The following is a 26,198-nucleotide window of genomic DNA, read 5'->3' as shown; positions in this document are numbered from 1 at the left end:
CCTCTAGTGGTTAAATAGATGGACTGCAGACAGACACTAGGTCACTGGTTGCTGTTATCAGATAAAGAGTAGAGACTGTTCTGTGTAACCCTTACCCTTAATCCCCATGTGGTGTGTGTGTGTGTGTGTGTGTGTGTGTGTGTGTGTGTGTAGGAGACATGGTACTGGCCGGGTGATGTCAGTGCGGACAAAGTGGTCATGAGCGGGGTTCGGTGCTCCGGTACTGAGATGAGTCTGACTCAGTGTCTCCATCATGGTAAACACATCAGCTGCCCAAAGGGAGGCGGACGCTTCGCTGCCGGGGTCTCCTGCTCCCACAGTAAGACCCTTACAGTAGTTTACTGTTGTGTTGATAAAAATATTGTCAAATATACACACACCTAGCAACAGCCTAGCAACCATCACAAATGATACAGCTACACCCTACCATAACTAGTGGCACCCTATCTCCATAACAAGAGCTTAGCAACAACACCCTGGCTCACCATAGCAACTACTTAGCAACACACAGTGAATTAGCTGGAACTGCATAGCAACTATCTACCAACCACCTATCAACTGCATAGTAACCATTTAGCAACAACCTATCAACTGCATAGTAACCATTTAGCAACAACCTATCAACTGCATAGTAACCATCTAGCAACAACCTATCAACTGCATAGTAACCATCTAGCAACCACCTATCAACTGCATAGTAACCATCTAGCAACCACCTATCAACTGCATAGTAACCATCTAGCAACCACCTATCAACTGCATAGTAGTCATTCGGGACACCATAGCAACTGCTTAGTAACTGCATAGCAGCCACCTGGGATACCATAGCAACTGCATATTAACCATTTGAGACACAATAGAAACTGCTTAGCAACTGCACAGTAACTACTTGCAACTGCATAGTAACCATCTAGCAACCAGTAACTTAGTAACTGCATAGCAACCACCCAGGAACCCCATCGAAATCTCTGAGCCACAGTGATTAACTCCTGGTGTCCTGGCAGCTGCTCCTGACCTGGTGCTGAACGCTGAGGTGGTAGAACACACCACCTATCTGGAGGACCGGCCCATGTACGCCCTGCAGTGCGCCCACGAGGAGAACTGTCTGTCCAGCACGGCAAACGCCGCCGACCACAGCTCGTCCCGCCGCCTGCTCCGCTTCTCCTCACAGATCCACAACAACGGCCTGTCTGACTTCAGACCCCGAGCTGGACAGAACTCCTGGATCTGGCACGAATGTCACAGGTGAGAACCAGACCTCAGATTTGAGAGCTGACCCCTTGGTTATAAGGCGTGACCCCTTAAACAGCACATGGCCTGCAGCGGCCCGAGAGTGTTATTACAAGCTTCTCGTAGCAGAGAACAGCCCCACCAGTCTGTACTGAATCCCTGCAGTACAGTTATTTTTTAATTATTATTAAAAAAGAATTAATAATTAATATTATTCATAATAATCACAATAAACAGTTCCCCCCCTAATCTATGTAGTTTGTCATCATTAGGTTGTCAGATTATATAATAACTGCAGTGATTAACATATTAATCAGATTTATAAGACTTCAGAAACAAATCTGAATGAAATGGTAACGGCATGGTAAAAGATGTGAAGTCCATCCAGGTTAATCTGATGCGGTCTCTGATCTGATCACAGTACATTTCCTTACTTCTGCTTCTCAGTTTGATCAATAATCCACACTGAGCTGATCCTCAGGATCATCAGTAAACGAGCTGCAGCTGAAACCGATTAACTACTGTGTAAGAGGGTCAGTCTGTGGCCCTGCCCCCTCAATCTGTTTACTGTTTATTCCCATCTCATGTGTTTGTGTGTGTGTGTGTGTGTGTGTGTGTGTGTGTGTGTGTGTGTGTGTGTGTGTGTGTTTGTGTGTGTTCTGTGAGCAGGCACTACCACAGCATGGAGGTCTTCACTCACTACGACCTTCTGACTCTGAACGGCACTAAAGTGGCTGAGGGTCATAAGGCCAGTTTCTGCCTGGAGGACACAGAGTGTGACGAGGGTCAGGATCTATCCCATAATATCACTCACAAACCATAGAAACACTTTTCTGATTCGCACCCAAAGTTTATAGGATTTCATTAGAACATTAGACTGAATGTCTCTGCAGACCATATTATTATTATTATTAATATTAATATTAATATTATTATCATAATTAATATTATTGTTGTTGTTGTTGTTGTAATTTAATGAAAGAGACAGTGTAAAGAAACAGCTGTTCTCTCTCTGACAGGCATCCAGAAGAGATACGCGTGTGCAAACTTCGGTCAGCAGGGCATCACTGTGGGCTGCTGGGACACTTACAGACACGACATCGACTGCCAGTGGATCGATATCACAGACGTCAAACCAGGAGACTACATCTTCCAGGTGATGATCGACTTCTGTCTAAACCCCTCACAGTGATCACGTCCGACTTTACTCACATCCCAACTCTTTAACTACGCAGAGAATTCAGAGCATGTGTCCTTCAGGGACATTCGGTTTATTCAACAGAATGAGAAACCTGAAAACAGTCAGTCTACACAGTCTACACACCGCTCTGACAAAATCAGGAGACCACCTACACGTTTTTTCTAAAATGAGCATCTCTATGTGTCAGGTAGTCGTTTTATTCCAGACTTTTCATCTATCAGAGCTGAGTTATTTGAATTTACAGACTATAAACGGCATAAAGTCCAACAGCAGTGTGAAAGACTAGTGGAGAGCCGGCCGAGACAGGAGAGCTGTGATTGGCCGTCGAGGTTATTATTTCAGCATAGTGATTTCTGAATGCTCTCAGAGTTCAGATATTAGTACTGTGATTAAATCTGAATAATAACTTCTTTACATTATAATTATTATCATCATTTCTTTACATTATTTGAGCAGTTGATTTTGAGCAGTTGTCATTTCTGCAAATAAATAAATAAATAAATAAATAAATAAATAAATGCTTTAAATAGTAATATTTAGTGTGTGTGTGTGCAGCCAGTACTAACTCACAGAACTAAGGCCCTAAGACATCACACCTGTATTTCACCTGTATAAAGTGACGTTACAGTAAATCTGATGTGGAGACGTTAACATTCGGCCTGTTTTCTGTTCCCTGCAGGTTGTAATTAATCCCAATTATGAAGTAGCAGAGTCTGATTACACCAACAACATCATGAGGTGTAAATGCCGCTACGATGGATACCGGATATGGACGTATAACTGTCATATAGGTGAGCTGGAGGGAACTGTGAATACCTGTGAATAATGGAGTCCAAGAAGAGCAGAACAATGAAAACCTGGTGTTAAACTAATACTGATGATAATAATAACAATAATAATAATAACAATAATAATCATCATCATCATCATCATTTTATGCTTTAGATTACATTAAGATAAGATTACGCTTGTGTTACATAAGACGTCAGAAAATAGTCCTTCATAATTTATCCTCATAAAATGCCCCAGTATGAGACGCTGGGGACAGACTATCGGAGTGGATGTTCTCTGTTGGTGTTACGTGGTTCTGTCATCTTCTTTAGAATATTCTTTGCATATAACAGTAAAGAAAAGCGAAATTAAACAGAGGAGGGGATGTTGACTTGACTTGTGAATCCATGAAACGTTTAATTGATTCATTAGAAGCTTGGTTCACTCAAACGGTCAGTCAAAAGGAATCGGTTCAGTAGACTGAATCAAACATAAGAATCGCTACTGGAGCCACAGAGGCCCGTTTTGCTTGTTTATGTGAAAGTTATACTGCTGACCTAGCTAGCTGCGATCAATCAGACTTGGTCAGGATAATTATTATAGGCCGTTTCACTGTTTTATCGAGGTTAGCTGGTTAATATTTAACATACATAGGCTTGAATCACATGTAGGCTTCAGCCTGAACCAGAGCTTGGCTCTCGGTCAATTTGGGGGAAATAGTGAGGTCAGACTGGTCAGACTGGTCAGCTAGGAAGCATCTTTTAGATCATGCTCAGAAGGAGACTGCAGATGTGATGTAGACGGCCTGCTGATGTAGCAGGTCAGATTAAGATGTAGATGTACATCTTAGATGTAAGCTGAGGTTTTGGTGAGGAATGGACAGGAGGTTGTTCATACTCTCATCTTAATCTTAATCTTAATCTTCCTCTTTACTCTAATTGTAGTTGATTAGACTAAACATGTTTAGAAGTTCTTTAGTTTTACATGGGAAATGAGGCTAATGAGGCTAATGTAGCTAACAAGCAATGAAAAGCTCATACTCCACCGATTAGCATAGTGCTAACTGCATGCCTTAAACATCTCAAACCATGTGGAGGTGATCAGTATTCTCTGGTTTCTGACTGAGTATGACTCACTGTTATCTAGAACATGGACTGAAGAACATTAGCATAGCTAACAGTAGCAGCATCTTTTTGAATAGGGTGTGAATTTACAGACGTTAAGGAGATGTTTCATAGAGTTTAGGTCAGATAGTTTAAGTCCAGATTCAGAGCTGACCAATAAGAGGAGAGGTGAGGGATGTTTGGGGGCTGGACAGTCCTCATTTTGGCTGAAGGATACCTGGCTTTGTGATACGACTGCATTATTGCATTAGCATCAGGTGTCGGAGCAGGAACAGTGGACCGTGCTGTGGCCCTTCAGGACCTCTTTAGTGCTCTGGGTGGGATTCAGACTTGTTTGGTAGTGGTGAATGATGATGATGATGATGATGATGAGGGTAAAATAGTGAATAGAGAATCTCTCTAATCCAGTTCTCTTTAGGGACTACTTTCTGTAGCCGCACTACACCCTGCAGCATGTATCCCTCCACCATTTTAATGATCTGGTTCTAAAAGCAGGTTCTAGAGCCGAACTCTTCTCAGAACTCTGGTAGAACCGTGTCTCAGGCATCAGGCAGCGTCTTCATCACCATTAGGTGAAGAACTTCTGTGAGGAGCTTTTATTAGAGCTTCAGACGTCTGCTTCCCTTCACCTCCACTGTAGAACCACAGCTCTGACTGGGGGAGCTTATCTAGAACCTCCACTGTAGAACCACAGCTCTGACTGGAGGAGCTTATCTAGAACCTCCACTGTAGAACTCCAGCTCTGACTGCGGGAGCTTATCTAGAACCTCCACTGTAACTGTCTGTTACCGTCCCAAGATCCCAACTGTTGCCTGTTTTCTGCAGGTGGTTCACGGAGCTCTGACGTGGATGAGTTCACAGGAATACTGACCAATCAGGTGCAGCGCAGGTAGAGCGGATGGGTGAGGAAGGCCTGACTGTTACACCAAGACCAACCACTAGAGGGAGCGTTAGCCATGCCGAAGTGAACGACCTGTACCTCGCACCCACACCCAGTACTGTCTAGCAGTGACGATCGCTGGAGCTTCATCTTCTCCATCATGATGGAAGCTTTTGAAAACATAAGAATGATCCACAGATTTATTTTCATTGGGAGATTATAACGTTGTTTTTAACTTTTATACAGCATCTGAAGATGTTATCTATATATTATATGATCATTGGAGGTTGAACAGAACAGTTGATCAGTTCTTAAAATAGTAGATTCTGTCATTTTAAAGGTGCTAAGTTAAGAATATTTTACTGTTCTGGTGTTTTCTTACGCCCAGACCTCCACCGCTGTCCCTTCTCCATTAGGGAATATGTACTGTACTGAAGAAGAGTGTCACCTGAAAGGATCATTAGGTTCTGTTTTCAGATTGACCCACATCACCCTGCTGAGAACCCGCAGCAGAACCGCTCGCTTTACTGTATCAGCTTCATACCCACAGCCTGCGTCTCACACCTGATCGACTGAATCACAGACAGTCTCCATTCTGTCAGCTTCTCTAGCCAATTAGGAAACTCCTCAAGCATGTCCAATAACTTATTCTGACCAATCAGGGATTTTAAAGTGTTTTTTCTTAATTGCGGTTCTTGTGAAGCGTTTGTTGAACTATTGCTCTCCGTTTTACGAGGGCACCTGAACCCTGAATCTGAATGGTTACTGCATAAACCATGTGTTTACTTTTTCAGTACACAATAAACATGTGCTTCGTTGTTTTCTACAATAAACAGTCAACTACAGAGTGCCTTATTTGGGTTGTAGGAATATTGGGGGGTTATGGGTCTGTTCAGGGCTGAGTGTGAAATGTTAAATCTCCTGTATTCTGTCATCTTTTCATTTTAAAATATCAAATAGGTTGTTTTTCAAATTTAATATGCTGTTGTGTGGTTGCTGTGGTAATGTAAGTGGTTGCTATGGTATATCTGGGCAACATATGTATATGTATATGTACCAGATCACTGATTTACATATCAGACATTTATTATATATTACAGAACATTTCAAATACATGATAAAGGTTTCATTTACACAAATAATCTCTAACACCCCAGTGTCTCTCTCTCTCTCTCTCTCCTTTCCCTCAGCTCTGTGTGATACTGTAATCAGACTACAAGACAACCATATTCACCATTTGTGACATTTTAGTGACACAGATGGAATTAACCCATCTGTGCAGTGAACACACACACACACACACACACACACACACACACACACACACCAGTGAAACTCACACAGTGGACAGTGTGCACATGTACCCGGAGCGGTGGGCAGTCATTGCTGAGGGGTTAAAGGCCCTGGCTCAAGGGCCCAATAGTGGCAGTTTGCCGAGTCTGGGTATCGAACCCACAACCCTGTCATCAAAAGCCCTGAGCTCTAGGGTTCTAGGAACCAGTTGTGGTTCTTTGATCAGGCAGCAATGTATTCTTCCAGGAGCGTTTGTTAATGCAGTACTGCTACTAATCTGACTGATATTCTACTGGAGTTAAACTCTTTCAGTACTCCTAGTATTGAGTTCCTTCATTTATTATCCTCATCATTAAACTTCTTTTCCTGTAAAACCAACAGGACATATTCAATCTGTCTTCTAAACACTAGAGGGCAGCAGCACTCCTCATTTGTGCGGCACCAACCACTCCTCACTTTTAACAAATTCTCCTTTAACTAACCAAACTGTGCTGTTCTAGACAACGACTGGGTCAGAACATCTCCAAACATCAGGCATCAGGTCTTGTGGGGTGTTACAAGACCTGATGTAGTGGTCAGCACCTACCAAAAGAGTGCTCCAAGGAAGGACAACCAGTAAACTGGCAGCAGGGTGATGGACACCCGAGGCTCTTACTGATGCTCATTGGAGACCCCGCCCACCTCACAGTTTACAGGACTTAAAGGATCTGCTGCTAACCTTAGTCTTGGTGCTAGAGACCACAGCAGGACACTTCTAGAGGTCTTGTGGAGTCCATACCTCAACAGAATACAAGGAATTACAAGATTATTTTAAAATGAACAGTTTAATTAGGTAAAATATTAAAGGAACACTATATATATTTACAGAACTATGACCTGACAGTATCAGTGAATTGGTGCCTCCAGGCCTCGCTGCAAAACTGCATTTAGAACTGTAAACAAATCACTCTGTAAGTGTGTGAACTAATCAATACAGCTGAGGAATTAAAACGAACAGTCATATAAAACCTCCATCACACCGAGATGATCATTCTCAGATCATTCTCAGCTGCCTGCCCACGTATAAAAGAGACACACGGAACCACACTGGATCTGAACATTCAGATTTGAAAGAGTGAGGGTCTGAACTTTACACCCTGCAGCTGAACGAATGATGAATCACTGAACTCGATCAATTATTCAAACTTTAACCTGTTAAATTATTAAGCTCGCTGAAAGGACTGATTAAAGCATTACAGAGGGGAAAATCTAATTATGCTACATTTCCAGCAAAAAAGTAATGCTACTGAACAAGGAGGAGAGATGTGATGCTCGTGTCCGAGCTGCTTAGTGAAGCTGCAGGTGTTCCTAGGCGTTCTACAGCAGAATGGCTTTTATTAGGGAAGGATGATGATAGTGGCATCAGATCAGTATCAGATCAGAATCAGGATCAGGATCAGCAGCTGAGTGTTCAGGTGCTGCTGTACATCTGCCTTTACTGCATTCAGAAGCTCTAATAATAAATGTGCTACTTCTCTGTGAAGCTGATCTAGATTTTAGTTCCAATGGATCAGAAATGCTGACACACACCTCATCAATATCAGATATTTACATTTGTATTTATATTTGTGGACATCAGCTCAGAACTCCTGCATCAGTGCATTCCTAACTCTTATTATTTTATCCTAATTGATCTGAGGAGTGAATTTCAGATGGCCAATCAGTAAAAATCCAGACTGAATTCAACCTGGAGGAATTCAACATTTACCATTATAATTTAAAATCAATCATTCTGGTCATTATGAAACAAGTATTGTGGACATAAAAGTATTGGGACACCTGCTCATTCATTGTTTCTTCTGAAATCAAGGGTATTAAAAGAGCTGATGCTGCTTTTGTTGGAGTAACTCAGTCTCTACTGTCCAGAGAAGAAGAGTTTCTGTTAGATGCTGGAGGAGCACTACTGTGAGGATATGGTTACACTAAGCCACCAGAGCATTAGTGAGTTCAGGATGTTGGAGATAACGTGGGGTGGTGATCATCCAACTCCCCAAACATTCCAAAAGTACTGGATGGAGCATCGTCATAATTCCACAGAATGGTGCCAATAGATTCATCAGTGTTGATCTGCTCCAGAGAGTCCTATTCTATTGGCAGTACTTTTCTACAGGGACCAGACAAGCTGTGTGTGCACTGTGTCAGCAAAAGGGGCAACTTAGCAATTCAGCAAGTAGCTGAATGCATTCATGAGAAGGGCTGTCCACAAACATTTGGACAAATAGTGTAGCTAATAAGTAAGCTTGTAGATCATTGTAAATCATTGCACACTCTCAATCTGTCTACAGGCTCACCAGTTTGGACCACCAATAACCCAGCCCGTACGTGTAACCCCCCCTCAACACACACCCCTGACGGTCAAGTCTCTCATTTTTTTGAACTGCCACTGATGCAACATCACTTGCGCAAATCAAAAGTGAGCATGAATGCGGTCAGCAAGAAAAACACTGAGCAGTGCAGCGCAGCAGGACAGGAGACTGAAATACATTTTTGGTTTTGGGCAAATAAAAATAAATACATAAAATGTTAAAAACGCTTGACGACGTTCAGCAGCGTTTTCCTCTGGATCCACCCCTTAAGCCCAGCGCTCTGGTCACCATCCTACTGGCCACTGCTGTGTCCGTACGCGGCCTCTCCTTCACCGGCTGGATGAATTCTGGAAAGGGGAAATTTGGATACAGTGTAAAGAACAGCTGTCAGAGGATTCGCATTATGGCACAGTGTTCAGGTTTCAACTGTCCAGCTGCTGGACTGAAGCTATGCTGAAGAATCTGGAGCTGATGCTCCCTTGTTTGTGCAGGGTAGCCGCTCTACTGGCAGCTAAACAGCCCCAGAGCAGGATGCTACCACCACCGTGCTTAACAGCTCGTATGCATGATTCACCTTTGCTCCTTCAAACACACAGTGCTGTGAAAAAGTATATAATCCTGATTTCTTCGGTTTTCTATATTTATCACATTTAAATGTTTTAGATCAACATGCATAAACACCCACTGCAGCTGTATGACATCAAAGATCTTAATAAGGTTTGTTGTGTATTTTGTTCTCTGTGAAATGAACTAGTTTCTAACCAATGTAATATAATAATATTTTTTTACTTTAAGCTGGGCAATATAATGATTATTTTATTATATTATTTTACAATATTTATTTCTAATCATATGGAGGAGACTGTTAGTGTTAATAAACACTGATCAGCTGCAGGCTTCATTACTAACAGTGTAATTAGACTGGGTTATATAGACAAAGAGCAGCAGATGTTGAGTATAAATCACTGTATTCAGTACAGGAGAGGATCTGACTGATCTTAGTCTTAATCTCTAGCATTTTCAGAACGTACCTGCCCGTCTCACTGCTTTACACTTCGCCTTCCTGCTCCCCTGAGACAGCATCCTTGTCTTCACCATCGGGTGTTTGATGGACAGGGCCTGCGTTGCTGCGTGCAGAAACCACACACACACAACACACACACACACACACACACACACACACACACACACACACACACACACACACACACACACACACACACACACACCTCATCTAATTGGTGATTGGTGGATTTGTGTGAAACTGACCAATGACCAAGTCCTTTTCTGCCTCTCGCAGTTTATATAATATTTATTTACTGCTTTAGTGAAGCTAAGACTCTGGAAACACGAGTAAATGTGTGTTTTTACAAGAAATATGAAGAATTTCTAAAATTGAACTTCAATTGTTCAGGTTTACACTCAGAGTAGCTCTTCACACAGTGCTCTAGGTCACACTGGGTCACACTTTACCCCACTTAAACACAACTGTATCAAACTGTCTGTTATCTGCCAGGCCCTCCAGGACTGGATTAGAGGAAGCCTGTTATAGAGAGAGCTTTTCAGATTTGTCTGAATATTTAGATATAAGACATGTGGGTATTATCTGATATAAAAGTGCCTTTAAAAGCCAATTTAAGGAAATATGTAAACATCAAGAAAATCCTCTCCAGACTTCAGAGGGTTCAATTCCACTGTTTCCTGCTAATTATAATAACAAAGGTAAAAGTGCAGGTATCTGTCACTGCACTATGTACAGTGAAATGTGTCCTCCGCATTTGACCCATCTGTGCTAGTGAACATACACACACACACAAACTAGTAAACTAGGGCCAGTGAGCGCACACACACCCAGAGCAGTAGGCAGCTAGCTCTAGCACCCGGGGAGCAGAGAGGGTGAAGGGTCTTGCTTAAGGGCCCAACAGTGGCAGCTTGCCAATCCCAGGTATCGAACCCACAACCCTGTTATCAACAGCCCGGAGCTCTAACCGCTGAGCACCACTGGCCCTAATTTAAAGTATTTATTGAACATTAATACATTTCTTCATAATGCGTTCCTACCTGCTGATGCACTTGAAAACACACCAAGAGCGTGTGTGTTATCCACCCACTTAATCTTCATGCCACCTTCACTGTAAACCAGCAGATGGTACAGAATCAGTACTGAACCGGTGTGACGGTTTTACAAGACAACTGCACAGACTTTACAAATTTCCTGGTGTAGACATATTCATTTAGAGTGCAGGTTTTGGGGGGTTTGGTGTGAAACGCTCGGCTCTAGATAAGCTCCCCCAGTCAGAGCTGGAGTTCTACAGTGGAGGTTCTAGATAAGCTCCCCCAGTCAGAGCTGTGGTTCTACAGTGGAGGTTCTAGATAAGCTCCCCCAGTCAGAGCTGTGGTTCTACAGTGTAGGTTCTAGATAAGCTCCCCCAGTCAGAGCTGTGGTTCTACAGTGGAGGTGAAGGGAAGCAGACGTCTGAAGCTCTAATAAAAGCTCCTCACAGAAAGTTCTTCACCTAATGGTGATGAAGACGCTGCCTGATGCCTGAGACACGGTTCTACCAGAGTTCTGAGAAGAGCTCGGCTCTAGAACCTGCTTTTAGAACCAGATAATTAAAATGGTGGAGGGATACATGCTGCCTTTAGGGTGTAGTGCGGCTACAGAAAGTAGTCCCTAAAGAAAAATTTACAGTGAAGCTCAGTTTCACACTAAACTTACTCTTACAGAGTTATGGAGAAAAAAGACTTATGAAAAGACTTATGACTGATATGAATATGGGTCTGATATTTCTTCATTAAATTCTGCCATCGTTATCATGTATAAGGTGATGTATTGGCGAGAACTTGGCAATATGATATGTATCACAATACAGGAGCTATGATTCAATATATTGTGATTTTTGGATTTTAAGAAAATTCAGAATATCAGAACAGTGGGATCTGAAGACAGAGTGTCCAACACTGCCAGGTCATGGTTTAAACACAACACTAAATGAACCACTGTCTGACCCAATCTTTACATCTAAACTACTCATTAATAATCAATACTGTGTTTATGAGAATTTATGAGTACTTCAATATCTCAATATTTACTTACAGGCCAAGTCATGTAAAAGTAGACTACCATACTCTAAGATCCACTCTTTTACTCCCTCCAATATCCCATCCAGCACTGCTGGTATTGGCCCAATACACGCCCATCCCTACAAATCACCATCTCTACAGTTTAGTATTGATATGATATAGGCTACTATATGATTAATGAAGCTTAATATGACCCGAGTCACCTGTAACCGGTCACCTGTCTGTATGCGTCATCAGAATTACCTGTAGTTTGCGAAAGCGTCCAGCAAGTCGTCCGTTTTGAATATGGCTGGAAAGCCGTAGATTTCGATGATGTGGGCGAACTCTTCAGTTATGTTAAGCCACGCGTTCTCGAAGCTAGAGTAGTCGCACTGGGCATTCTCTATCACCACCTCTCCTTTCTTCAGATGGGCTGTAATCTAAGCAACGAGCAAACAGGCAGAAACAGCTCACGATTCTCCAAACAAAAACAAAGTTCTGTCAACAGGGTTCTGCCATGCGAACAGGATCTGTCAGCATGACCATCTGACTCATTAAAAAAGCACTGAGCTCACACGCTGTTCTGTCCTGCATTCGGGATTATGTGCACTTTTACATCCGAAAGGCCCAAAATATCTAAACGGAAATGGAACCAGTGGCTCTTGCAAGAGTTTGAGCTTTCTCTAGGTGTTTCTAATACGAACAGCCAGACTTCAGCTGATCTAGTGCCTCTTACTGTTTCCCCAGGTTTCTACCCAGTTCAGTCATTTCCAGTCTCCAGTGCTGGGGGGCCGTGAAGGCTGGCACGGTCGTCCCCCGAGACACAAGAAGAAAGCAACTTGCAACTTAGCAGTGACAGAGCCTAGACGCTTAGACAGTCACACCACTTCTGTCTAACACTGCTCTAAATCTAAACTGGCCAAAACAACTCATGATAAGTGCTATGTGTTGTGTTCCAGATAGCATGGGTTTGCTGGTATTAGACATGGCCTGCCCACACCATATCAATATAATAGTAATAATAATAATAATAATATTAATAATAATATACCGTATACTGTTATAATAATATACAACACTGTGTTCTGTGATCATGTCTGCAGAGGATAATAATGACCGCTGGAGTCCCCTTTACCTGTATCAGACCAGCTGCCACCCAACAGACTAGACTGACCACCAGGCTTCTCTGCCACCCATGTCAGACTAGCTGTCCACCCTCATGCCACTGCTACTTGCCTAATGACCATGTTAAAGTTTATGTGATCTCTGAACTATCTGCCTAACTACTAATATTACCACCATTAATCATCATTAATCATTATTACTCTGACCATCACTGCTATGGTTATATTGTTTATATTATATTAAGATAATGCAGCACACCTGAGCAGAAGATTTGTATAGATGGTTTGGTGACTTTTATCAATCATTTATAAATAGTTCTGATCAGAGGAGGACGGGTCGGGTCCCCCTTTGCAAGTCTTGGTTCCTCCCAAGGTTTCTTCCTCCAGCTCTGAGAGAGTTCTCCACCACTGTGGTCTTTGGTTTGCTCACCGAGGGGTTTTAGGGTTTATGTCTTCTTATTGATTCCTGATTTCAGATTTTTTATACCAACATCAGTTTTAAAAATGCTATACAAATAAACTTGATTGGATATTAATGAGATGCAGCTTTTTAAAAAGGCATCAGTGCATCATGATACACAGGACATAAAAGCAGTGGTGCAACATCACTGATTATGGAATTACATAAAATGAATCAATAACAGGGTCAGGGTTAGAGCTTAAGGTTAGAGGTAAGGTTAGGGTTAGGTTTAAGGTTTAGGGTTTTAACTGGGGCTGGGCAATTAATCAAAACCTCCATCACAAACTGCAAGAAACTCGACCATTATTCACATATTTTTATATTTTATTCTTTTTTTTTTAATCATGTTAAAACTCTCCCATTAAAGCCATACTACTGCAGGTGTAGTCACCGAGCAACTCGAGTAGCTTATATAATCGCTCGTTAATCGCAAAAGCTAAAATGTCCAATTAATCATGATGCTGATTTGAGGTCATATCTCCCAGCACAAGTTTAACTTCATAAAATATGCACCCTCTTCTAGCCAAAATCTAATCCTCAGGCTGCTGTAAACTAAAACAATGTGTGGTGAGTAATTTTTTTATGTGGGAGGCAGCGATCGTGGGTTTTAATGGCTGATTTCTATTTCTTCACAACCATCCCGGCCAAAGGTTGATTCTCTGGAAGGAGTTTTGCCTTTTTATAACCTGAAGCTCAGTGCGGGCTCTAAACGAGCACATGAGGCACACGCATACATTTCCAGCAGCTTTTATGAGCCAGCATAAATATTATTCTTAATTAAAGGCCAAACTGACCATTTACACAATACGAAACATCAGCTGCCTGTTTTAATGAGAAACTGAAATTAAATAAGAGCTGCATGGAAAAGTAAGAGGCAACACAGACCTGCCAAAATCGAAATACTACTGGCCGCCTGCTCGCTCGGATCAAACCTTTTCCAATTGGGCATTCCAGAACTGATTAAGTAAATCCTCCAGAAACACGATGTGGTTTTTATTGTGTATTTTTTTGAATACGCTTATTAAAATAATTAGAATCATCAAAAAATCCCTTTAAATGAGATGTAATGACGTGTCGAATCATTTGCTGAAGATTAAATATCAAATGTAATTTAGTTTGTGAGGTCTGCTGTTTATTTTGAATTTGAACACTCAGATGGGATTGTGGGAGTGCAGGATTAAGCTCCGTACCTCAGAACAGATGTCGCTGGTCTCCTCTTTGCTCTCTGATTGGCTGGGCGATTCAGTAGGAGTGTTATTACTGCAGTCTCCCTCCTCCTGGTCCTCCAGCCTCATCTCCATAAAGTAGGAGACAGTCTGCTCCCAGGCTGGAGGCCATGGGTAAGGTCCTGACCTGGGAACCTCCGTGAACACCTCATGCTCGCCCACTGATTCTTCACTGCTGTAGACCGCTGGCTCCTGATTGGCTGCAGGGGGCTCTGAAGTGGTGCTGAGGCAGCTGCTGGAACACCTGCGGCTGGGCTCGTTAGACCTTTCCGAGCTTTCACACACCTTCTGCCTCAAAGCCCGGGGGACGTAGATGGCTTTATCTGGTCTTCTGGTTCCTCTGCTGTGGGTGGATCTGTGCCCAGCGGACTGGCCAACTGACCTTATCTCCAGGCGTCGGTCCCAGCCGCACGGCTGCTCGTACACACTACCCTCCGTGTCGCCGCTGTCCTGCTTGGGTTGTGACCTAAGGTGGGAGTAGCAGACGACCACCCTGCGGCTCCAGTCTTCCCCGACAGAGAAGGTGCTCAGGTTTGGATGATTCTCGGCCGCCTTGTGGATCAGAAAGCGAAGTCGGTTTGGGAGCGGTGGGAAAAGCAGGACGCTGGAACAAACACAAAACAGACAAACACATGAAATACAACAGACGGTACATCCACGGTACGCCCCAGACACCTGCTCCTCCAGCGGCCCTGCTGAAGTCATGGCTGGGGCAGTGGTGGCTCAGTGGGTCAAGCACTGGGTTATTGATGACGGGGGCGTGGGGCCGATACCTGGGCCTTTCACCATTGTGCTCACTACTTGTCCAATCACTGATGAGTTAAAGGCAGGGGCCAAATTCCATCTGTCTCCAACACAAATGGTGAATGTGATGGTCTTTTCTTGTCTTGTCTGGAACATTGCTGTGAGGGGGATTTGATTGCACTCAGCCCCATGAGAGAGTTGGGTTGGGTGATCAGTCCGCCGACTCCATCACTTCAGAGAGCCCCTCAGCACATCCTCGGGGTGCTGTATGCCCCTCTCGCCCACACTCCGCATCCACCGTCACTGATCTTAGACCACCGGTCAGTGCTTTTCTCTGGACATCACCTGAATAAATCACAGAAACGGTGTGGAGAGAAGTTTGCAAAGTTACCTTCTCTGATCATCTTTCTTCTGAAAGGCATCCAGGTCTTCAAGGACTTTGTGGACAAACTGGCATTCCTCCCTGGGAAGATAGCAGCCATCATAGCTGGGGGACGCCAGGGTGAGGAGGAGATGGGCTGCAGAGCAATACACACCAAAACACAAGGAAACATGAGCCATCACATTTCATTTAGTTTAAGAGAGCAGAGCAGGCTTCACTCCCTAAAGGCTTTAAAACGATGTATTGATCCAGGTTCATATTGATGAGTGTTTATCAGCATGAGCTGCACCAACCCCTGAGCCTGCCTCTGCCCCCAGTCCGCCCCAGAACCACGACACTGAGCCCAGGTTCTGACAGACCGGTGCGGATCAGAGAGCAGGGCTTTAACAGAACGGTCCGGACTGGTCAGACTGACCAGCACTGCCCAGCTAGCAGAGCTAGCTAAGCTAACTTAGCCTAGCATGCTATTCTGAATGCATAACCCAAGGAAAACGCCAGCAGTACCAGCCATACCTCCAGCAGAGCCCGAAACTCGTATCTGCACTTAAACCTCTAATAAACTCTAAAAACTAGTAAATAAAGCTGTAGTGAAGTTTTCAAGCAGCGCTTATTTCAAATGTAACTAACGCTAATAGAGGCGCGGTGACAGGGATTATAGCGGAGCCCAGCGGCCGGAGGGGGAATCGCAGCCAAGCTCAGTTTCCAAATATTTGTGGACACCCCTTCTTAATAATGTACCCTAATAATGGACTCTCTGGAGCAGATCATCATCATGACCCTATTGGCTCCATGCTGCCTAATGCCAGGCGTGGGCTAGAGGGGTATAATAAAGCCCCCCAGCATTGGGGAGCTGTGGAGCAGTGGAGGAACTGTGTTCTCTGGAATGATGGTGGTGGAGCTCCATCCAGTACTTCTGGGACGAGTTGGGGATGATGAGGTTGGGTGGTGATCATCCATCATCTAACATCCTGACCTCACTAACGCGCTCATTGCTGAATGCAATCAAATCCTCACAGCAATGCTCCTACTCCAAAAATCTAGTAGAAAGTCTTCTTCTCTGGACAGTAGAGACAGTCACTCCAACAGAAGCAGGATCAGCTCTTTTAAATAACCTTGATTTCAGAAGAAACAATGAATGAGGAGGTGTCCCAATACTTTTGTCTATAGTTGTTTTTTTAGAGTTAAAACTGTAGTGTAAATGTGGTATTGTGAAATCGTTACTGATAATATAGTAATGATACTACTAACTATATTGCAACAACCCTGTAATAATAATAATAATAATAAGTCATGAATAATAATAATCACCATAATCAAATAGTCTTATAGATAACCTGGGTTATTTTATTGAAAAAAAAGTTATTAAACTGCCTTAAATATAATAACTACTGCAACAACCCTATAATAATAATAAGTCATGAATAATAATAATCACCATAATCAAATAGTCTTATAGAAAATCTGGGTATTTTTATTGGTAAAAATAATTGTAATTAAACTGCCTTAAATATGTCCTGTGACAAATAATACTACAACCTGTGTATTTATACTACTACCACTACTACTACTATTAGGCATTGCAGGTAAGGTTCATTCAATTTTGGCACCAATACTGGTAACAGTCTCCATTTATCTGCAGCATGCTGCTTATATTTGTTCTTGAAAACTGTAAAGTTGCTAATTAGATTTTGTTCATGTTAATTAAAAACATTTTTCAGAATTATCAAATTAATCAGACATGATTTGTTTTTAACTCAAATCAACACCACCAACTGAAGGAAAAATTAATTTATTATTACGATACATGTTTTTAAATAAAGGTGTTTCAGAGCGTTTCAAGAAAAGACAGCAACAGTTTATTATGATACAACAAAAGATATAAATGGCAGCGAGTAGATCTAATGACTGGATGGAGCCTGAAACGGATATTCGGTGGTCAGTACGAATGCAAGAAGAGCAGAAAGGGACAGGTGAATCAGTCTGTGGTTCAGCTAGACTAAATAATAAGGTCTGCACACGGAGCATGACTGCTGAGTCCATTCAGAGTCCAGGACCAGGCTTAACCACCCTCGTCCCTGAGCCCACCCTGTAGTGTTTTCACTGAGCCTAGGGAATGATGTCACATACTGAAAATGGTCACATGATCTGAGGAAAGTCATCGTGGAATGAAATGTTAGTCATTATTAATTAGCCTTGATTATATTAAAATGCACATCTTATCAAAATCATTTACACACTGTTATCAGCGATCATCATCATCAGCAGGATGGTCAGTTTGCCGAAGACGATCCTCCGAGACAATTTTCACTACGTGGACACCGAACACTGCGGCCGTGTGGCGAATCGACACTGTACACTTTACCCACAAGTACAGCATATATACAGAACAGAGGAGTCAGAGGATTCAAGAGAAAGAACTCAGAGCTCAGAAGGCGCAATATAAAACACATGGCACAGAAATATAGCTTTAAAATGATCCTCCATTGAGTAAGACAACAGTTTACATACAAAACCTGACAGCTCAGATATCAACAAACACTGCATCAGACGGGGTTCTGAAAAACACAAGACATCGCCGTTCTCCTGAGAGGGAAATAAGGAGAGAGAACGGAGGAAGAGACTATAAAACGAAGAAGAAGAGGCCTCTACATTCAGACGCAGACAGGCAGAAGGTTGAGGACAGGAAGGAACCCGGGTCTCAATCCAACAGGCCAGTGATTAATGTGTCCAATACAGTCTCCTGCTGAGAAACCAATACCATACAATTACATACAGTTCACTTACCAAACAGTTCACATACACGCCGCGGCCACTTTATCAGAAACCCCTCCCTGTAGCTTCACTTTGCTTTGCTGGTGTTGAGTTAGGAGCTGCAGATCATCTGATCATGCACAGTTTGTGTCAGACATCCTCTAGACCTTCATCAGGGGTCAGTGTCTGACCACAGAGCTGCTCTTGTCTGGATATTCGTGGCTGGTGAACCCACTCTCAACCTAGCAGTGACCCCAACACAGTGCCTGAGGACCTGAGAACAGACCACCACCCCAATAATATCTGGACATCAGTGATGAAGAGAGTGGAGCTATACAGTGAGTCCAAGAAGTATTTGATCCCTTGCTGATTTTCTTCGTTGGCCCACTAATAAAGACATGATCATTCTATACTTTTAATGGTAGATGTATTCTTACATGGAGAGACAGAATATTAAAAAGAAAATCCAGAAAATAAATCTAAGGAATATATATTAATTGATTTGTATTTCATGGAGTGAAATAAGTATTTGATCCCTTAGTATTCATTAGCGGTTCTGGCTTTTACAGACCAGTTAGACACTCCCAATCAACTTGTTACCTGACCTGAAGCCACCTGTTCTCACTAATCACTTGTGTGAAAAACACCTGTCCACAGAATCAGACAGATCACACAGATTTCAAGTCTCCAACATGGGTAAAACCAAAGAGCTGTCACAGGACCTCAGAGTCAGAATTGTTGACCTTCACAAAGCTGGAATGGGCTACAAAAAGATTAGTAAGGTGTTGGATGTGAAAGTAACAACTATTGGTGCAATTATCAGAAAGTTTAAAGAGTATAACATGACAATCAACAGACCTCGGCCCGGTGCTCCAAAGAAGATTTCGCCTCGTGGGGTGGCAATGATGCTGAGAACAGTCAGAAATCGTCCTGCAACCACTCGGCAGGAGTTAGCAAATGACCTGAAGGCAGCTGGGACCACAGTTTGCAAGGAAACAATTGGCAACACTTTGCGCAACAATGGATTCACATCCTGCAGTGCCCGAAAGGTACCCCTGCTGAAGAGAGCACATGTGGAGGCGCGCCTCAAGTATGCCAATGATCATTTGAAAGATGAACCAAGTTATTGGGAGAAGGTTTTGTGGTCAGACGAGACCAAAATTGAACTTTTTGGCCTCAACTCCACCCGCCATGTGTGGAGGAAGAAAAATGCTGCCTATGACCCCAAGAACACTGTGCCCACCGTCAAGCATGGAGGTGGAAGCATAATGTTTTGGGGGTGTTTCTCTGCCAAGGGTACAGGGCTACTTCACCGCATCACTGGGAAGATGGATGGAGCCATGTACCGCACAATCCTGAGGGACAACCTCCTCCCCTCTGCCAGGGATCTGAAAATGGGCCGTGGTTGGGTCTTCCAACATGATAACGACCCTAAACATACAGCAAAGGCAACAAAGGATTGGCTCAAGAAAAATCACATTAAGGTCATGGAGTGGCCCAGCCAGTCGCCAGACCTCAATCCGATCGAAAATCTATGGAGGGAGCTGAAGGTCAGAGTTGCCAAGCGACAGCCCACCAACCTTCATGATTTAGAGAGGATCTGCAAAGAAGAGTGGGCCAAAATTCCCCCTGGTGTGTGTGCTAAACTTGTGGTTAACTACAACAAACGTCTCACCGCTGTGCTTGCAAACAAAGGCTTTGCCACTAAGTATTGAGTGTGTTTGGCAAGAGGGATCAAATACTTATTTTCCTCATTGAAATACAAATTAATTAAAATATATTCTTTAAAATTATATTCTGGATTTTTGTCTTGATATTCTGTCTCTCCATGTTAGAATATATCTACCATTAAAAGTGCAGAAGGATAGTGTCTTTATTAGTGGGCAAACAAAGAAAATCAGCAAGGGATCAAATACTTCTTGGACTCACTGTATATAGTAGGGGTTTCTAATAAAGTGGCCAGTGAGTGGAAGCACAGTGTAGGGTTTTTTAATAAAGTGGCCAGTAAGTGTACGTAAAATGTCCAGGCTACAAACTAATCTGCTATATATTGTGGGTTAGTATTTACCTTTGGTATGTTTTATCTTGATCCAATGCTTCTGTCCTCAAAAATGGTTACCTCCACCTTAGGAAGGCTGGGTTAGGGAAAAAACCTTTACATAAAGCATCAAGCAATCAATGAATCGATCAGTAAATCGGACACCATGTCTTTAAATCATCATTTATAAAATGTAATTAATAGAAATGCAATTTCCCAGTGAGGAAAAAGTTAGGACACCTTATGCCCTGATAGCTGGCATTTCTATCCTTGGCTGAACTTCAGCTACTTCAGTTTCCTATAATGATCTACCAGTCCCTGCCGGTCCCGGACATCAACTGGGAGAGTGTTTTTCCTCCATGCAGAATTCTTTCAGCTGTATGACGTTTCATCTTTAGCTCTTAAACCAGATGGTCTCACAGTTTCCTCAAAGTTCATCTGATACAGTAAAACTAAATAAATAATAATAAATAAAAACTACTGCAGACAAGCAGCCCTAAACCATGACATCTCCACCTCCCCGCTTCACAGCTGATATGGGTTCTTGTGTGCGAAAGCTGTTTATCTGTTTAACGCCAGACGTGTCCCCTGTTAGTCTGTCCAAATAATTCTATCACCAAGATCAGACCAGACTAAACGTCTGAGGTTTAAATCAGACAGACTCCTCCAGAATAATCCTCTCCAACCATGTTCTGATCATCTGCAGCTGATCTTCTGCTCCTGAGTCTGATTCTAGCTACACATTTGAAGGAGTAATAAATGTGATGTGGAGGGGGGTCAAACTTTTTCCTTACAGGAAAACTACATTTCCATTAATTCTATTTTATACATGATGATTAAAGACGTTTCGCCAGGTATGTGAGTTTAGTCAGATCACCTCCATCATGTTTAAATATGTTCAAAAGGTTTAATGGGGTGTCCCAATATTTTCACATGACTTTACACAGAATAATGTTTTTTTTTGTTTGTCTATAATGATATAGACTGCGGGGCACAGTGAGCGTGATGCAGGGAACCTTTTATTTTTTTTGCCATTGGCAGATCATCACACATCATGGCAAACTCTTCAAAGACTCAAGGAGTTTGAAAGACTGAGTCTGCTTGTAGGAAAAGGATACAACTCGAAGGCCTCTCTCTATGGGGTCGGTGAGGAGCAGACCTAGAGGAGCGTACACTTTCTCATTCTGCTCCTGGATGTACTTGCCGATCTTTTTCAGCACCTATTTGATTAAGAAATGTAAAGTGTAAGGAATGACATGAAGGGAAAGCAATCACAGACCGGTGTCCTTATCTCAGTGTGAAAGTAATCATCTAGCAATCATTAGCATCTGCAATAATCCCACAGTATCATTAACAGGGAACAAAGGTTAAAGGACGCTGTAGCTTTTATAACTCGTAGTAATAATGTTAAATAACAATCCGTTAAAGATTATGTTTTGTACACATGGCTGCTGTGGTGCTTCGCAGCACTGAGTCGTATTAACACCTGATAATCAAATAACAACCATCAGATTATATGACGATTAATAAAGTGAAGGAGCTTCTGCTTCCTGATTCTCACAAAATGATGCCAAAGGAAATCATACAGTACTGGAATCATTAACAGAAGACATATTTCTAGAAAGGAAACTCTGTGGCTATTGCTTTCCATCCGATCTACAGCACCTAGTAAATATCATTCACTGCAACAAACAACAAAAACTGCACAGCACCCTTCTCAAACCCAACGGTTGAGTCAAAACCAGAAAACATGTTTAATGAGACTCTTCATGGGTTAAAAACAAGCTCTAACTTGGACACCTGGAACTGATCAGAAGTGTGGGAGTACTACACAAGCTCACTTTTTCATAGTGCGTCTCCATGCAGAGAAAGATGGTGTAAGCGGTGAGGCACGCCAGACAGCCCTCCAAATACGACTTGCCCCCCAGCTTCTCCGCCTCAGCGTACAGATTATTCAGGGTCTGTATTGTTTCCTCAAACTGCTGCTTTTCAATCTGAAAGAACAGCACGTTAAACCAAAACATGCAGGAAAACCACAAGATGATGTAAGATGTCAGAGATAAATAAAATAGAGCTTCTCCTTTCATGAAAAAAATAAATAATAAATAGTCACTGTTCCATATCCAACAAATCTAGGTCAGAAAGTAGCACTTCTGATCAGCTGCTCTGCTGAAAGGATCTCACCCTGGCCTCGAGCTCAGTCGGAAACTTGGTCTGGAACTTGCAAATGGTGCCAGAAGTGTAGTCCCGCTGGACGAACACCTTGGAGGCGATGGCTGCTTGCTGCCGCAGGTCCTGCAGGCTGTGCGTCTGTCAAAGAGCATCAGTCATTTTACATTTCACCATCAAACGCTGAGCTGCTTCTGCATGATTAGATGATCCGGATGTAAAGAAAGTCATTTGGAGTGAGTTCAGAGTTAAGCGCGCCAGTCTAGTTATCTTCCATCTAAACTATACAGTTTTTCTGCATCTAAACAGGTTCATTTTGGATGATGTCACCATGCAACAGAAGTCAAGCTATATTACCCATTAATACTTGGGACACTGCAATTTCCCTTTGTGATTTATACTGTGATATTAAAAATATCAGATTTCACCAAAAGGCAATGATCCAACATGTCATGATATTAATAATGAACTCCATGTGTCAAAGACTGGAGTTAAAGAAATCATTTTAGGCAGGTATAATTTAGGGCTGCACCGATCCGATATTAGGATAGGATGTCGGTTAGCTGGATCGGGAATCGGCTAATTAGGCAGACCCATGGAATCGATCCTGTCACTGTATGCTTTAATGTTTACACGCTCGCAGTGTTTTATTGCTGCTTGTATGTTGGGCCTTGATACTTATTTATTCTCAGGTTCAGCTTTTAGATTTTATTTTGAATTACTGTTTACACTAAATATTTAAAAATAAGATTGATTATTGTTTGTGTGTTTGACAAAGTGAAGCTACAGATTTTCATATTATCTAGTATCTTAGTTTTGGCTGATACATTTAATTTATTTAAATATTATTTAAATAAAATATAAATGTATTATTTTGAATTTTAATGCTGTGTCCTGCACAATTGCTTATTATTTTAGTGACAAACAGCAAATCAGTACATGAATATCTGTATCTGTGTGCTAATTTGTTATATTCTCATGCTCATGTGAATACAAATACAGAAGACAAACTGATCTCCAAAAAAATTATTTCCAAGGTTAAAGATAAAACATTCCACAATAAAACACTCAAAGCAAGATTAGTGAATTAGTTGTGTGTTGAACAATTTGAGCGAAAAAAGGAAATGAGCATCATGCAAAGGTTTCTGCACCCAAGAGATTTGCATGCTATTTTCAGATCATTTTTCCTCACTATATTTACAGAAATCTAGACCGGGGTGCTCAAACCTTTTCATACCACTGTTCGATAATTTTCCTTACCAACACCACCAGCCTGTACACACATCCCACTCTTCTGTACCTGGGCGTTGCTACATATGTACCTTATGCAGTGAACACTGCACAGCCACTTCACCACTCCCTACATTTGCTTTTTATTTACATTTACAGCATTTATCAGACTCTCTTCTCCAGAGTACAGAAGAGCTTCACTGTTTACTGAAGAAGAAGCTCAGCTAGTTTAAATAGACAAAAATTCAGATCCTCTAATCTTAGACTCTACTAAACACAAGTCAATATGGAGACCATAATACTCTTCTCTTCGCCTGAGCACTGTCAGAAGAGGAGGGTCTTCAGTCTGGGTTTGAGGACAGCGAGTGTTGGACTCTGCTGTTCGGACACCCAGGGGAAGTTCGTTCCACCACTTCAGTGCAGGACAGAAAAAAGTCTGGACGCTCGTCTTCCCTGGATCTTAAAGGATGGCGGGTCGAGCCGAGCCGGACTTGAAGCTGGAAGGGCTCTTGGTGCAGATCGGCTTTTGATTGACCATCGCCATCAAGTACGGAGGGGCTGTCTGGTCCAGTCTGGCTTTGTAGACCAGAGTCAGGGGTCTGAATCTGATGACCTGGGCAGCAGCTACAGGAAGCCAGTGAAGAGAGAACACAGCAGAGGAGGAGGAGCTGACCATGGCTGACCATGATCTCTTCTTTATCTCTCTGTACTCTGGATGGGTCCCCTTTTGAGTCTTGGTCCATCCCAAGGTTTCTTGAGGTTTAGCCGTGAGAAAGTTTGTATCACTGGAGTTTTTATGTTCATCTTGATCATTGTTGATCTTTTGTTTTACAGCTGCATTTTAAAGCTGGTTTGCAACAAATATTAAATTGCAAATACTCTAATATTATATTACATAAATTATATAAATATTCTACAATTTGCTCTGAAATGTTTATCATTTATTTTAATGATTTAATTAAAGGAGCAATGTATTAGTTATTAAATAAGCCTCTAGATCCTAATGTTTCCATCTTCATACTTTAAGAGTTTCTCAGTCTAATCAGACTTCAGTGAAATAAGCAGAGTTAAAAACACTGAGCTGTTTCTACAGGCCCAGACTGAGCCTCCCAAACCCAGCCCTTCAACCTCCACCAACACACTACACAACACGCAGAGGCACAGCGAGCACAGCTAAGATACCAGCACATATAATCAGTAATATCAATCATATAATCAATAATCTCCTCACTGTGATTAAACACATAACGCTGTGATGCTAACGATGTTAGCCTGCAAGCTAACGCCAGAGAGGCTCTTTAATAACGATTATAGGAGTAGATCCGCGCTGGGCCCGGGTTCTGCTGGTACTAACAGGTAGTTCTGGGGGTGTAAAGTTGTAATCTGTCGCTCATTTCTCAGAAAACGCGGATTAAATTACAATTATTAATCTTCACAAACCTCCGCCATGGCCGCTGCTCCGTTTCCGCCCCGAGTCTCTGTTCCGCCGGTAAAACGGTCCGGGAGAAACTTGATGCTTTTTCGTTCCTCCCCCCTTCCCAGGCCTCCTAACGGGCTGCGCTCCAATCTGCGCACCTGAGAGCCAAGTCAGGCCAAACAGTCAAGCCACATTTATTAGTGTAGATTTTTACAGCTGTTGTCGTCGCAAAGCAGCTTTACATAATCAGTTATTAGTAAAATACAGAAAAAAAGAAAAATAAATAACACAAAAAGACATGAAAAATCCAAGAGATGGAGGAAGAAACCTTGGGAGGAACCAAGACTCACAAGGGGGACCCGACCCGTCCTCCTCTGATCAGAACTATTGATAAATTATTGATTAAAGTGACCAAACCATCTAAACTGTTGAACTGCTCTGATCATCATCATAATATAATAATCATGGTGTAGAATAACTTAATATAGTCATAGCAGTGATGGTCAGAGGAATGATGGGTAATAGTGGTGATATTAATAGTGGCAGATAGTTAAGAGTCCATTTAGGTTTAACATGGTCATTAAACAGGTAGCAGTGGTGGGAGGGTGTGCCGCTGGTCTGACATGGGTGGTGGTAGAGGGGTGGGCCTGCTGGTCGGACTGGTGGGTGGCAGCTGGTCTGACGCAGGTAGAGGGGACCGGGTCAGGCTGGATGAGAAGGTGTCCCAGTTAGTTCTGAGTTCGTTTAGGT

The 26,198-nt window shown here is 42.4% G+C and overlaps 3 protein-coding genes across 3 annotated transcripts in view; 1 reads left to right on the top strand and 2 right to left on the bottom strand.

Moving 5' to 3' along the window:
- loxl2a (lysyl oxidase-like 2a) overlaps nt 1-6,068 on the top strand; it is a 46,475-nt gene extending 40,407 nt beyond the window's left edge. Inside the window, exons 9-14 of the mRNA XM_072658121.1 lie at nt 154-319; nt 1,005-1,245; nt 1,900-2,015; nt 2,250-2,386; nt 3,111-3,222; nt 5,152-6,068. Coding sequence (XP_072514222.1) covers nt 154-319; nt 1,005-1,245; nt 1,900-2,015; nt 2,250-2,386; nt 3,111-3,222; nt 5,152-5,219 — 840 coding nt within the window. The 3' untranslated portion in view covers nt 5,220-6,068. The remainder of the gene's footprint in view (nt 1-153; nt 320-1,004; nt 1,246-1,899; nt 2,016-2,249; nt 2,387-3,110; nt 3,223-5,151) is intronic.
- A 206-nt stretch (nt 6,069-6,274) lies between these two features.
- r3hcc1 (R3H domain and coiled-coil containing 1) lies at nt 6,275-16,331 on the bottom strand. The gene is made up of 6 exons (XM_072659343.1): nt 15,853-16,331; nt 14,682-15,321; nt 12,172-12,347; nt 10,906-10,976; nt 9,876-9,971; nt 6,275-9,191 (listed from the first exon to the last, which is right to left on the bottom strand). Exons 1-6 carry the CDS (start codon nt 16,020-16,022, stop codon nt 9,082-9,084), a joined length of 1,263 nt encoding a protein of 420 aa, XP_072515444.1. The 5' UTR covers nt 16,023-16,331; the 3' UTR covers nt 6,275-9,081.
- Nucleotides 16,332-17,616: 1,285 nt separating this feature from the next.
- On the bottom strand, nt 17,617-25,546 carry golga7 (golgin A7). Its single transcript, XM_072659298.1, has 6 exons — nt 25,472-25,546; nt 22,817-22,942; nt 22,474-22,626; nt 21,751-21,852; nt 20,663-20,719; nt 17,617-18,586 (listed from the first exon to the last, which is right to left on the bottom strand). Exons 1-5 carry the CDS (start codon nt 25,478-25,480, stop codon nt 20,675-20,677), a joined length of 435 nt encoding a protein of 144 aa, XP_072515399.1. The 5' UTR covers nt 25,481-25,546; the 3' UTR covers nt 17,617-18,586; nt 20,663-20,674.
- Nucleotides 25,547-26,198: the final 652 nt, after the last annotated feature.

Source organism: Salminus brasiliensis, chromosome 16 (assembly GCF_030463535.1).
Source record: "Salminus brasiliensis chromosome 16, fSalBra1.hap2, whole genome shotgun sequence".
NCBI classification, from domain to species: Eukaryota; Metazoa; Chordata; class Actinopteri; order Characiformes; family Bryconidae; genus Salminus; species Salminus brasiliensis.
Note: the sequence above shows the minus strand (reverse complement) of the source record. Positions and strands in the feature narration are given on the sequence as shown.

Bases quoted from the DNA above. Each gene is read 5' to 3' on its own strand.
- r3hcc1 (XM_072659343.1), bottom strand. From the start codon at position 16,022: ATGGCTCATGTTTCCTTGTGTTTTGGTGTGTATTGCTCTGCAGCCCAT. The intron at 15,322-15,852 runs GTAACTTTGCAA...TGTTTGTTCCAG, and splicing joins AAGAAAGATGATCAGAGAAG to CGTCCTGCTTTTCCCACCGC. The intron at 9,192-9,875 runs GTACGTTCTGAA...TCCCCTTTCCAG, and splicing joins TAAAGCAGTGAGACGGGCAG to AATTCATCCAGCCGGTGAAG.
- golga7 (XM_072659298.1), bottom strand. The intron at 21,853-22,473 runs GTGAGCTTGTGT...TTAATCAAATAG, and splicing joins TGGAGACGCACTATGAAAAA to GTGCTGAAAAAGATCGGCAA. The intron at 20,720-21,750 runs GTATCCTTTTCC...AGCCTTCCTAAG, and splicing joins TAGAGAGAGGCCTTCGAGTT to GTGGAGGTAACCATTTTTGA.